The sequence below is a fragment of the Notolepis coatsorum genome, assembly GCF_963971535.1.
Source record: "Notolepis coatsorum genome assembly, chromosome: 6".
Lineage (NCBI taxonomy): Eukaryota > Metazoa > Chordata > Actinopteri > Aulopiformes > Paralepididae > Notolepis > Notolepis coatsorum.
In genome coordinates this window covers 162,594,027-162,607,795 of record NC_140170.1, presented here as the reverse complement: position 1 = coordinate 162,607,795, position 13,769 = coordinate 162,594,027, and the positions used below count along the sequence as shown (strand labels likewise).

General features: G+C 47.7%; 2 protein-coding genes across 2 annotated transcripts in view; both read left to right on the top strand.

The window, feature by feature from the left end:
- Positions 1-7,755, top strand: part of gnl3l (G protein nucleolar 3 like) — a 33,428-nt gene extending 25,673 nt beyond the window's left edge. The window contains exons 13-15 of the mRNA XM_084317682.1: positions 448-617; positions 6,551-6,725; positions 7,664-7,755. Of these exons, the coding sequence (XP_084173808.1) occupies positions 448-617; positions 6,551-6,725; positions 7,664-7,728 (410 nt within the window). The 3' untranslated portion in view covers positions 7,729-7,755. The remainder of the gene's footprint in view (positions 1-447; positions 618-6,550; positions 6,726-7,663) is intronic.
- A 1,168-nt stretch (positions 7,756-8,923) lies between these two features.
- The window catches only part of tfe3b (transcription factor binding to IGHM enhancer 3b), a 40,901-nt gene continuing 36,055 nt past the window's right edge, over positions 8,924-13,769 (top strand). The window contains exon 1 of the mRNA XM_084317688.1: positions 8,924-9,038. The gene's annotated coding sequence lies outside the window, so the exon portion shown is untranslated. The remainder of the gene's footprint in view (positions 9,039-13,769) is intronic.

Here is a 13,769-nt window from a genome sequence, read left to right as displayed (position 1 = left end):
TCTCCAAGCATCTCTCTCTCTCTCTATACATACTATACTCCATCAGTTGCTTCATCTGGATCTTTCTGTTTTTGAGCGGATATTTATTTATTATACTTTGTTTGAAAGGGCATTTAAAATAGTTTATGACAAGACATCTCAACAACATATTCTCATCTGGAACACGCCTAATTTACAACCACAATGTTCTCCAGTTTACACTTAGCATATTTTATGTGCACATTTCTTCATAATGAAAAACTACCTAATTTCAATACATCCCTCTTCCTATGTGACCCAGAAGTCTCAAACCAACTTTATTCTCATTGTAGACATTATTTCTCAAATTTGCAAACATTAATGGTCACTCATGCAGTTGTGAGTACAACTGACCTAACATCCCTGAAAGCATTGATAATAAAACGGTTGAATTCTGCTTTAAGTGTAGACCTATGCTGTGTTTTACAGAGTCGTTTTGTCCTGACGTTGACATGGGATTCTGCATGACGACCTCTGGGATGACTCAGGGTGGTCAAGGGGAACCGCCTTATGGACTGGAGGTGGAAGGGGGCTCCATAGAGGAGCTAGAGATTATGGATAATGACTCAGAATCTGTGGAGGATGACCAGGACCCAGAGGTAATGCAGTCTTTGTGACTTTTATATCTAAAAAGCACTTGCACCAATGTTTTGGTTTTTGAGATAATGGAAGCCGAAATGATTAGTATTTGTTAGCAATGCCAGTCTCAGAGATAAAAACATAGGTACTTTTATATTAGGGGAGGGAATCTTTGGGAATCCCAGGATTCTATTTAGATTATTGTGGTTATATTGTGTGTGATTTTTAATTAAATTCTCAATTCATCCCGAGTATCTACACATTATAATAGATTCGATTCTAGATTGCTTTTTTGTTACAAAACTTTTATATTGCGTGGGTTTTTATTCTTTGCTAACCGTGGCAACCTGAAGGATTTAGCGATCTAACTATTTATAGTTCTAAGTTCATGAGAAAGTTCTAAACTTTGTCTATTTATGTCTTCTACTATTAACATGCCCATACCCGTATCTCCCCTCCCCCATGCTGTTATCTTATCTTAAACTATATCACAAAACCTTTTTCAAAATGCTTTATTTGCATTTTGCAAAGTGCTTCAGTTCTTTCTCATCCCCCCATCCACTCCCACCCCTATTTTATATACTTAACTAGGGCTGTACCGAATGCTTCGAAGCTTCGATCATAATGTTGACGTTCGAATTCTAAATCAACATTCAAATTTTTAATTAAATTATTATTATTATTATTATTTTTTTTGCTTTTTGTCTATTCAATCCGTTTAAACCAATGGGGGTTTTCTTCACAGTTGCAGTTAAAGATTAGGCTACACTAATATTATAATATTGTGGGATCGCAAGAAAGGATGAAACGGGAGACGGTAGTCGAGTCTTTCCTTTACTTCCCAACATAAATTACATACATCAAAACAGAGTGCAGAGGCGTTTAACGTTACTACTTCAAAGTGACAGCAGCCAGCTGACAGCTGACAGGTGACCTAATATACGTCACCAAATACCCACACCGTTCCCAGAATCCCCAGGCTTAAAGGAGCATTCCTCTGCTCCTCAAGTCCAGTGAATGTCTGCACCAATTGTGCGTGATAAGTGTCACCACACAGGCCCCCCCAGAATTCACAATAACCCCCCAAAAGATCATCCACAGTCAACGAGGCGGGGGCGGATCAGGCGCCCAAAACGAGTCCGTATCACCCGTGCAGGGGTAGAGGTGGGGATTGGGGCGTGTGGGGGGGATTCAGGAGATATGAGGTGACTAGAGGGAAAAGCAGTTGGCAGGGGCCGGGCAGGGGGTCGTCCACGCCGCGGGGGCCGGGCCAGTTCAACTGGCCTGTCTAGGTCCAAATGGGCAGGCTTGAGCCGGTCGACCGATACCCGCTCTGACCTTCCTCCAATGTCCACCATGAAGTTCTTAGGCCCCGCCTCCAGGACGCGAAAAGGGCCGTCGTAAGGGGGCTGCAGAGGAGTACGGTGGCTGTCATGGCGAATGAAAACATACCTGGCTGACTGCAGATCCCTAGGCATGTAGGACTGCGGGAGGCAGTGCTGGGAAGTTGGGACTGGGGTGAAAGCACCGGCGCCATCCCTGAGCACAGTCCGAGATGAGGTGACCGACCAGGGAGCCTCGGCATCCGGGAGGAACTCCCCAGGGACTCGCAGCGGCTGTCCGTACACCAGCTCAGCAGCCGAGGCCTGCAGGTCTTCTTTGGGGGCGGAGCGCAGGCCAAGCATGACCCAGGGAAGCCGGTCGACCCAGTTGCAGTCCGTAAGGCTGGCCCGCAGAGCAGCCTTCATAGAGCGGTGAAACCGTTCACACAAGCCGTTGCCCTGTGGGTTGTAGGCTATGGTGCGGTGGAGCTTCACTCCCAGGCCCTCGGCAACTGCAGTCCAGAGCCCGGACGTAAACTGTGGGCCCCGGTCGGATGTGAGATCAGATGGTGTGCCAAAACGGGCTACCCAGGACCCAATGAACGCCCGGGCCACCTCGGCGGATGTGGTCGATGCCAGCGGGACCACCTCCGGCCACCTAGTGGTTCTGTCCACCATGGTGAGGAGGTGAGTGAACCCGTGGGAGGGGGGCAGGGGACCCACCAGGTCCACATTGACATGGTCAAAGCGCCTCTCCGGCACGAGAAACGGTGCCAAGGGGGCTTTGGTGTGACGGTGTATCTTTGCACGCTGGCACGCCACGCAGGAGCCGGCCCAGGCTGCGATGTCCTTCCTGAGGCCATGCCAGACGAATTTAGCACTGACCAGCTTAGTTGACGCCTTCACCCCCGGGTGCGACAGGCCATGGATGGCTTCGAATACCTGCCGCCGCCAGCCAGCGGGAACCATCGGACGGGGCTGACCGGTGGAGACGTCGCAGAGGAGCGTGGTGTTGGCAATACCAACCTGCACATCCTCTAACCTTAGCCCAGTGTCGGCTGTTCGGTAGGCCTGCATGTCCTTGTCAGTGGCCTGGTCGGCAGCCATGGCAGCGTAGTCCAGTCCCAAGTGGACGGCCCCCACCACCGTCCGGGAGAGGCAGTCAGCGACGTAGTTGTCTTTACCTGCGACATGCCGTAAGTCCGTGGTAAACTCGGAGATGGCGGAGAGTTGGCGCTGCTGGCGCCCTGACCACGGCTCGGTGGCCTTGGCCATGGCGAAGGTGAGTGGCTTGTGATCCACAAAGGCAGTAAACCGTCGGCCCTCCAGCAGGAATCTGAAGTGCCTGATGGCCAGGAAGAGGCCTAGGAGCTCCCGGTCAAAGGTGCTGTACTTTCTTTCATTGTCCCGCAGCTGGCGACTGAAGAAAGCAAGCGGTTGCCAGCCCCCCCCCACCCACTGTTCGTACACTGCCCCCACTGCGTAGTCTGAGGCGTCAGTTGTGAGGGCGATAGGGGCGGTAGGAAATGGGTGTGCCAGTAATGCGGCATTGGCCAGTGCAGTTTTAGCGCCCAAAAAAGCGTCGTCGGTACACGGGGACCAGTCCACCTCGGCCTTGGGGTCCTTACCACGCAGGGCTTCATACAAGGGACGCATGAGGTGAGCAGCACGGGGAATGAACCTGTTGTAGAAGTTCACCATGCCTAGGAACTCCTGCAGGGACTTCACGGTGCGGGGGCGTGGAAAGCTGGCAACGGCGTCCACCCTGGCAGGGAGCGGAACGGCTCCCTCTGCTGAGACCCTGTGCCCGAGGAAATCTATAGACGACCGGCCGAACTGGCACTTGGCGGGGTTAACAATGAGCCCATGTGCACTGAGCCGCTCAAACAACTGCCTGAGATGTGTCAGGTGCTCCTCTGCAGACGTGCTGGCTACGAGAATGTCGTCCAAGTATACGAACATGAATGCCATATCCCGCAGCACCGAGTCCATCAGTCGCTGGAAAGTCTGTGCCGCCCCCTTGAGGCCAAAGGGCATCCGCAGAAACTCGAACAGGCCAAAAGGAGTGATGACCGCCGTCTTGGGAACGTCCCGTGGGTGAACTGGTACCTGGTGGTATCCCCGCACCAAGTCCACCTTGGAAAAGATGGTGGTCCCCGCCAGGTGGGCGGAGAAGTCCTGTATATGCGGGACGGGGTACCGGTCCGGGGTCGTGGCGTTGTTTAGGCGTCGGAAATCGCCACAGGGACGCCACCCACCATCAGCCTTAGTGACCATATGCAGGGGGGAGGCCCACGGACTGTCAGAACGGCGCACAATTCCAAGGCGTTCCATGGTTGCAAATTCCTCCCTGGCAATGGAGAGCTTAGCTGGGTCAAGGCGCCGAGCACGTGCATAGACCGGGGGACCGACAGTGGCTATATAGTGCTCCACGCCATGCTTAGCGACTGCTGAGGAAAATGTAGGCGTGGTGAGGATAGGGAACTCCGCTAGGAGGCGCTGATATACATCCCCAGCAGCAAGCATGTTGGACAGACCTAGTGTCCCTGGCCCTCCCAGCGTGCACGGGTAGGTAGCGAAGGAGACAGCATCGATTAGGCGACAGTTTGTAATGTCCACTAGCAGCCTGAACGCACACAGGAAGTCCGCGCCGAGGAGAGGAACTGACACAGCGGCCATGACAAACTCCCACCCGAAACGGCGCCCGCCAAAACACACCTCTACATACCTGGTTCCGTAGGTACGTATAGGCGTGCCATTAGCAGCGTCCATGGGGGGACCGTGGCCCCCAGCCATAGTGTCCACAGCTGTAGCAGGCAGGATGCTTCGTTGCGCGCCCGAGTCGACTAGTAGTCGCCGGCCAAATAAGGTGTCCTTAATAAATAGCAGCCTGCTGCCTCCGCCAACGCTCATGGCTGTTAATGAGCATTGGCCCTGGCGTTTCCCTGGTCACTGTAATTGCACGGTGGGCGACACTGTTTGGCCCTGGCGCCAAACCGGTTATGGAAATAACACCATCCACTGTTACCCTGGCGACGGGCAGTCACTGCTGCAGCGGCGTCCGCAGCGTCCACTAGGTGGGTAGGTGGGTGGTAGGCTGGAAGCAGCGCATGCACAAACTGCTGTCGGTTGGCGAGATAAATCCTGTCCGCTTCGGCAGCCAGCGCGCGGTAGTCCTTGGTGAAGGAGACGGGAGAGCTGGCCAGGGCGGTGCGCACAGGCGCTGGGAGCTGACGCATGAAAACATGTTTAAATAAAAAAGAGGGATCTGCCGAGCCCAAAACGGACAGCATCCTGTCCATCAGTTCGGACGGCTTGCCGTCGCCGAGGCCGTTAAGTGACAATAGACGATCCGCCTTTTCAATCTCCGACAGTTCAAATAATTGCAAAAGGAATGCCTTGATAGCGTCATATTTGCCGGCAGCTGGCGGGGCTTCCAGCAGCCCCATAGCGCGGGCCGTCGTCTGGGCATCCAATGCTGCTACCACATGATAATATTTCGTAACATCCTGTGTTATTCCTCTCAACTCGAACTGAGCTTCAATGTGTTGAAACCAGGGTCGAGGGCTGTGATGCCAGAAGTCGGGTAACTTGATTGCAGCGGCGTAGATAATGTTCACTTCTCCGTCCGTCATGATGTAATATTCCTCACGTACTTCGGGTCACCAATGTGGGATCGCAAGAAAGGATGAAACGGGAGACGGTAGTCGAGTCTTTCCTTTACTTCCCAACATAAATTACATACATCAAAACAGAGTGCAGAGGCGTTTAACGTTACTACTTCAAAGTGACAGCAGCCAGCTGACAGCTGACAGGTGACCTAATATACGTCACCAAATACCCACACCGTTCCCAGAATCCCCAGGCTTAAAGGAGCATTCCTCTGCTCCTCAAGTCCAGTGAATGTCTGCACCAATTGTGCGTGATAAGTGTCACCACAATATTATACTATAAGACATCACCATCACTTTGATACCAACCGTGCCCTTATTGGATTATTTATGTTGACGAAACTGATGAGTTATATTCATTAAAGAAAGTTGATTTAATAAAAGAGACTAATTTAATCAGATTAATCACTTTATTCAAATTGAGGATTTAGTTAAAAAAAAATCAAAGCTTCGTTCGAATACTTCAATCGAAGCTTCGAATGTTAAAAAATGACATTCGGTACAGCCCTATACTTAACTATATGGTTATGAAGCTATTTGGAAGGTGATATCCGTCGACTAAAGACGCACTTCTTCAACCATTATCTGAAAAAACAAATAAAAAAAACCTAACTAATCTTACTGTCATGCACTTACTAACCTACACTGTAGCACTCAACACGTTGATGAACATTGTTACTCAGCTGATAGAGTTGTGCCCTTCCTGATGATTTGTCGTACAGAACTTGTAAGACGCTTTGGATAAAAGCGTCGGCTAAATGACTAATTGTAAATGTGATATAGGAACGGTTTGGGTTTCCATTGACTTTCACCAGCGTTTTCAAAAGTCCTAATAGTTTCTGGTGCTTTTTTTTGGGCAGATTCTCCTTTTACCACATTGTTTCCCTTTCTCTCCTTTTGTAAAACTGTATTTAATATTCTTTATCTCTTTCCTCTTATCCTGTGCAAAATAAATACTAGTTTGGGCCGATGACGGTAGTGCTAAAAACCCAGAAGGCAAAGACAGGTGGTGCAGCAGCCCGTGCAGCACCCAAGCTTCCCAGCTTACAGGACGTTGTGAACGTAGACCCTCTTCACCAAGGCCAGGCTCTCCGCGCTGCCGGCAAGAAGAGGAAGAAGCAGCAGAAGAGAGCAGGTTTGTTTAAATACTTTATATTGAGAGACGATGGAAGTGTATTAATGGAGAAACGTTGCTTCCTGCAGCACTGCGGCTTCCCAGCCATTTGACCCCCAACTCCTCCCTCTTTTCTTGACTCTTCAATCGCCACTTCTGCTTTCCACGGTCGAACAAAGGTGGATCAGGAGGTACAGTAGAGCAGGCGTCTGGTAATCGGAAGATTCCCGGTTTGATTCTGGCTCCTCCTAGACAGAATGATCTTCAAACTAAATCAGTTGTCCATTGATCAAGTTAATATATAATAATTACAGTTTGCAAGCTAAGACGATGTTGTGGCCAGCTAGAACGCACCAATTGTGAGGGGACTTGATTCCTTATAGCCATAATTGACATCTGCTCACCAAGCCCGGGGCGATAATGGAGCTTCAGCGGACATGGCCCTGCTTTCTCAACGCATGCTTCAAACTTCAACATCACTAATGTGTATGACCTGTTATCACCATCTTCTTCATACTAATACTAGTCCTTTGATACTAAACGGAATCAATTATTGTTCCGCCACAACCCATTTATATCCAGCATTATAAAACGGGTAGCTCAAATCAAGCAATCTGATTGGATCATAGCCATGGTATAATGAGCGTATATCAACAGCTATGATTCTAATTCCTTTTCACAAGTATCACTCCGCGTCTAAGGAAAATAAAATCTTAGCCCTGTTAAAACGAGACAGTCTGGTCTACGGAGGAGACCTCTGCTTTACGTCAGGCCAAATTACGTGTGATATAATAACCATATACCATGGCCTGTTGTGAGCTATTGCTTAATTACTATTCCACTGGTAATCCCACTATGTTGGACCTATTAGTCAGGTTTGTTCTGTTTAATTGGAATTGATCATTTAGATTGTTTTGTATTATTGAATTTTGTATGTATTTCTCCTCTTTACTTTTCAGACAAACTTTCTACCAAACTCTCGGACACGCTGACATCCGCAATGAACTTCTCATTTGACAGCTGATGAAAATAAAGACTCAATGAAAACGTCTTTTGTTTGTTTGCTTGTATTTACATTTTACATTTAGTCATTTAGCTGAACACTTTGACTTACTAGTTCTGTACAACAATTCAGCTGAGTAACAATGTTCGTCAAACAGTGTTGAAACTTGGGTGCTACAGTTTTGCGTGCATAGTAGTAAAGACATAATAGCATAGTATGTAGTAATATAGCAAGGAAGATTAATTGGTAGCAAAGTGCATGATAGTAAAAGTCAGTACAATGGTTTGTTTAGAAAAAAAAAAATTAGACATTGATTAAAGAAGTGTGTTTTTAGTCCACGATGGAAAATTGGCCAGGTATTTGTTTTTCTATCGTAAGCCACGCTAATGAATTGTCGATGCAATTATGGATGTAGAGCCAAATATACACAAAAGCATTTATTAAAACATTCAGATAGAATGAAGCTACATTGTTGGAGCAACAGTGGATTTAAATCCTGGGATGAGTGGTGTGAAATGTGGACATGGATTCTTCCCTTAAAAAAACCCATCTCACCTGACAGTAGAACAGGGTGGGGAGACAAGAGGATTAAAACACTGACGTTCCTACATGACACTTTTTCATTTTCCTGATTATTCCAATCCTCACTCATTCCCACCGTTGCTAGGTGACTCTGCCATGACTGCAGTTTTAGTTAATTAGTTTGGTTTTACAATAATGCACTTTTGAGAGATGGTAAAGTTGTCCCAGACCCAGAGGCAGTACTTTCTTACAGCTTTACACATTAAGTAAGTAAGTAAGTAAGTAGCTTTACACATTACATGAGCTATTACTGTACAAATATAAATGTAGGGTTTACCGATCACTTGGAAATGCATGTATGTTGTGTATGTCATAAATGTCACTATGAATTGAAAATGGGGGACCCTGATGTAAACAAGACAAATGTCTTAATCTGGTCTGCATCCCCTTAACAATTGTGTGTATTGAGCCGTACTGTATTGTACCCATTCTGCAATCTGTTAAATAAAGTTTTCATTCATTCATTCATTCATTCATTCATTCATTGTATTCAATGCTAAACGCTTTACCAACTAACACCAACCAGGAGACGCAACACCAGTCTGTCATGCGAGGACCTTTATTCTGACGACATCCCAACTGCACCTGGCAAAAAGTTCCGGGCAACACAGACGTCAAGTGACCTCGGAGTGGAGTAAACAAGAGTTTCATTGCAGCTCGGCTACAACCAATAACGACAAGATGCGGGAGGAAACGGAGGACTTCGGCGATTTGTGGCTGTGACGAAATTATACAGATACATTGCTACAGTATGTTCTATTATTACTTGAAACAAAGTTATTGTGACGTTAAGTTGACGCTAAAGCTAGCTAAAACATTGCTGTTAAGGTTAGCTAACAAGCTAGCTAGCTAACGTTACACATAACTATATTATTTTCACTTTGCTTTAACGCCAGCTCCAACATTTGCTCTTTGGATTAAGCACAACTAATGACAGGGACAATGATCATTAAGCATAACGAATAGTGTGCAAATGAAGTTAACGGTAACGTTATCTACGAGTTAAAAGTGTGTTGCGTTACGTTAACTGACCTAATTTCTGACTAACGGAAATAATTGAGAAATGATAACATTATTCCAAAACTGTTGAACGTTGAGGTGCGTTAAGAGCCTCTGCTCTGCGTGGCAGACAGTCCCCACATACTTCACAGTTCATCAGTCCTCTCTGGCAACCATCATCATGGCTCGCCGACAACAAACTATCATTACACATGGGCAAAACAGAGTCCATTCTCTTCGGTTCAAATAACAAACTCAGCAAAACAGACGGCTTCTCAGTTACAGTGGGTGACAATATTGTCACAAGGAAAGATGAAATTACCTACCTGGGTTCAATCCTAGAGGCTAATCTTTCCTGTGACAAAATGGCATCCAATGTAATAAAAAAAGTCAATCAACTAACTCGATTCTTGTACCGGATCTCCTCTCTGGTAAACAAGAATACCCTGAAGACTCTGGCAGGAGCACTCATTCAAGGGTACTACAACTATGCTTGCACCTCATGGTACCAAAGCACCTCAAAGGCACTAAAAACCAAATTACAAACATCTCAAAACAAACTAGTCAGACTACTGCTTGACCTGACTCCTAGAACCCACCTCACCCCTGCACACTTTGCCAACCTAGGATGGCTTAGAGTAGACGACAGAGTACAGCAACTTGCAATGGGCCTGGTCTACAAGATACACTACACGACCAAGGTACCCATGTACATGTCAAAATACTTCCCAAAGGTCAGTGAATACCACTATCACAACACCAGAGGGAGCTCCACAAATCATGTAAAACCCAGATTCGGCTCAAACAAGGGACTAAACACGTTTCGCAATTATGCCACAACAATGTGGAACGCCCTACCCAAAGCTGTAAAGGAATGTAAATCACTACCCACCTTCAAAAACACTCTCAAAGAACACCTACGGGAGACTGCAATTCAAAACTGGCCCCTACAAATGTCCTAACCCAGTTGTACAATAAAGACCAAGCATGGCTATTCCAATGTACAGCCCCACCCAACCCCACCCCACCTACCCAACCTCCTCCAATGTACAGTTTCCATATCAAATGTATGTCAGTATTCCAATGTACAGTGTGTGTCCCCCCCCCCCCCCCCCCCCCCCCACCTCCAATGTACAGCCCCACCCCACCTACCCAACCTCCCCCAATGCACAGTTTCTATGTCAAATGTATATACTCTTCTTCTGGATTTTTTTTGTATCACAAACAGTACTGTATTTGAAAATCTGGTATGTCATAAATGTATAGATGTAGCAGTACGGTCTATCTGTATGTCATGTGTGTCATATGATGAATTGAAAATGGGGGACCCTGATGGAAACAAGACGAAAGTCTTTCTCAGGTCTGCATCCTCTTAACAATTGTATGTATTGAGCTGTACTGTACTGTACCCATTCTGCAATCTGTTAATAAACTTTTCAATCAATCAATCAGCCATGATCACTTTTACACCGTTGACAGAATGTCAGCTGGTCATAAAGCAATGTTAAGGTTATCTATATAACCATAGTTATGTGAGTAATAGCGAGTGCTCTGTGCTCTACTGGAACATATCCCATATCCAGTCTATATACTGAATACATTTCTCCACATGTACCTATACACACCCATCCGTCTGGCCACACCCCCATTCGCTCCTCTACATAAGCAGGGGTGTGGCCATACTAACGGCTCCTTCCCAAGTCTTTCACCACCAAGGCGAAGACCACAGGGTCCTCAGTGAGACCAGCACAGAGCGCTCGCACAGATAACCGTATGTTATGTTACGTCATAGCTTACGCTCTGTGCTCTACTGGAACACAGGAGCAGAGCGGAAGCTCGACAAATGTACCCGCTGAGGCACTCCACAACCATCAGAACCGGGGAGGACCCGAGCCCCCGGACCCCCCTAGTGGAGGACGGGAGGGAATCGGATCCGACTGTGCGAAGAGGGGTTTAGCAACTCAAACGCACAGGGTGAGCAGACCGTGTGACTTACCTTCCCACAGAAGAACCCACGACTACACAAACGTGCAACCCACATGCCACTAGGGAACGAACGGCAGGAAACAAAACCCCCGTTACAACCCCTAATATCACAGGGTCAAGGGCAAAAACCCAACCCTGTGGCAAGGCCGTAGCAGCGGAGCGCGGAGGACCCAGCCCCAGGAAGGGACTGGACCCCCCGGAAAAGGGGGCCTGGTGAGGCCAACGACGCCGCAGCATTGAGACCCCACCAGGCGGTCACTAGTGACACCACCCCCCACATCGCCAGCGTATCGGACAGGGCCCATCCAAGAGCAGGCCCTTCCCCCCTACAGCACGCCGCCCTGAAGCACTCAAGAGGCTACACCCACAGCGGGACCAGGCAGCGCACCGGGGAGACAACCTCCAAAGAGGTTGATCCCTCAATCCAGGTAACGGGTCAAAAGACTCGACCTGAGCCTGGAGCACTGCGGACTAGACAGGCGCCAAAGGGGTCTGCTGAAAACAGCACCCCGGCGGAAGGGGCGTACGGTATGCTGTGCACCATGTCGCAGCCTCCACAAAAAACCCTGACCCTCTAGAGGGGCCGAGGCAGAGAAGGCAGACACGATTGGCAGACGTCATTAAAGGTGCAGGGGCACACTCACAGGCAGACGGGGTCAAGCCCGGCCTAACCCGAGAGTCGACTCCGCTACCAACACACCTGGAAACCAACCACCACCTAACTGGAGGCGGTTGTTCCTATAACCTCCCCAAGAAAAAACTCCAAAACACAACTGCGGGTATACACTGGCTATACAGCAGTACAAGCATTTCAGTTCTCAAGAAGGGGCTAACCCAGGCCAACAGGTAGACGAGAACGAGTCCGGACCTGGGCCCGGTGGACCGGGACGTACACAGGGATGCCAGAGGGGTACCGTACAAGAACCACCTCGACAGCCCCCTCCCAGCTCCGCCAAGCAGGAGAAGAGGGGCGAAAAAATAATGGAGAAGGACCAGGCTCCTTCAGCACAGCGCAAGGTACAACCAATATGGACCAAGTAACAGTGAAGGATAACACGCAGTGACATAATCACGAACACCTCCATAACATCAAACCCTGCAACGCCCGGGCCGACCCGGCGTTTTCCCCCCGAAAAAGCACAAGTCCCTCAGGGTACCAGAACAGCAGATCTGCGCCCCGGCGGACAACGGGTTAACAGACCTGGTCCGGCGCGACAAGAACCAGTCCCGTGTCCTAATCACGCCGCCGGGGTAGGTACGCGTGTCGATCTAAAACATCACAGGGGGCGCCACCAAGCCGCTCCCGGTGGCCCACCCCAAAGGCGGGAGACCCCTCCGCCAATGCTTTGATCTATTCAGTTATCTCTAGGGCTGTCTTAAATACTTCGAAGCTTCGAAGCTTCGTTCGATGGCACAAGCTTCGAACATAAAAAAAAAAAATCAATTTTTTTTTCAATTTTTTTTTATTTTTTTACTTCGGTGTGTGTGTGTGTGTGTGTGTGTGTGCATGGGGCCATTGGGTGGGGCCGGGGGACAAATACACTGGAGGAAAGTAACCCAGCTCAGCACTGCCCAAATTATATCATCACTATTGCCTGTTTGAAGGATATCATCCTCAAACACATATACACCACCTACACGCCTATTCTCAGTCCTTGCCCCACAATGGTGGAATGAACTACCCACCCCAGTTAGGACAGCCGAATCCCATCCAATCTTTCGCCGTCGACTAAAGACGCACTTCTTCAACCATTATCTGAAATAAAATTTAAAAAATAAAATAAAAAAAATCTAACCCTAACTAACCTTACTGTCATGCACTTGTCCTAATAAACTAACCTACACTGTAACACGCAACACTTTGATGAATATTGTTACTCAGCTGATAGAGTTGTATCCTTCCTGATGACCTGTCGTACAGAACTTGTAAGTCGCTTTGGATAAAAGCGTCAGCTAAATGACTAAATGTGAATGTAGAATGTAGAATGCCTTGTAGAATTCCACACACAAGAAAGAAAGATACTGGGATGAATAAACAAAATAGGAAATAAAATGTAGAAATGCATGCAATACATAAATAAATATGAATCTCCATATATGAAATAGAACATTTAGATAAGGTGCTACTGAGATGTTTTGGTGAGTTCTTTGTTTTTTTGTGGAAGTAGCCCTTCTTAAAAATGCATGAACATTCACTGATAATTGGTCTGTAGTGGAGTCTACAAGGTCTACATTGCCGGACCATGTAGAATCCGGACCTTGTAGACTGACATAATTCTGTGCATAGTTTAGTCTACTGTTGGGGAAAATGTGTATACGAGGGTGGAGGTAGGAAAGGGGTTAGTCTTGACTAGTTTAATATAGGTCAACTAGCAGGGCTCAAAGACACTAGGGCGACAGTCTGGCTGATGTTCTTAAAACAGCCTCAAGATAGTAGATGGACATTTCAGCACATCATATCGTGTGTTCTAATCTTGTGTCTTTTCTCTCTTACA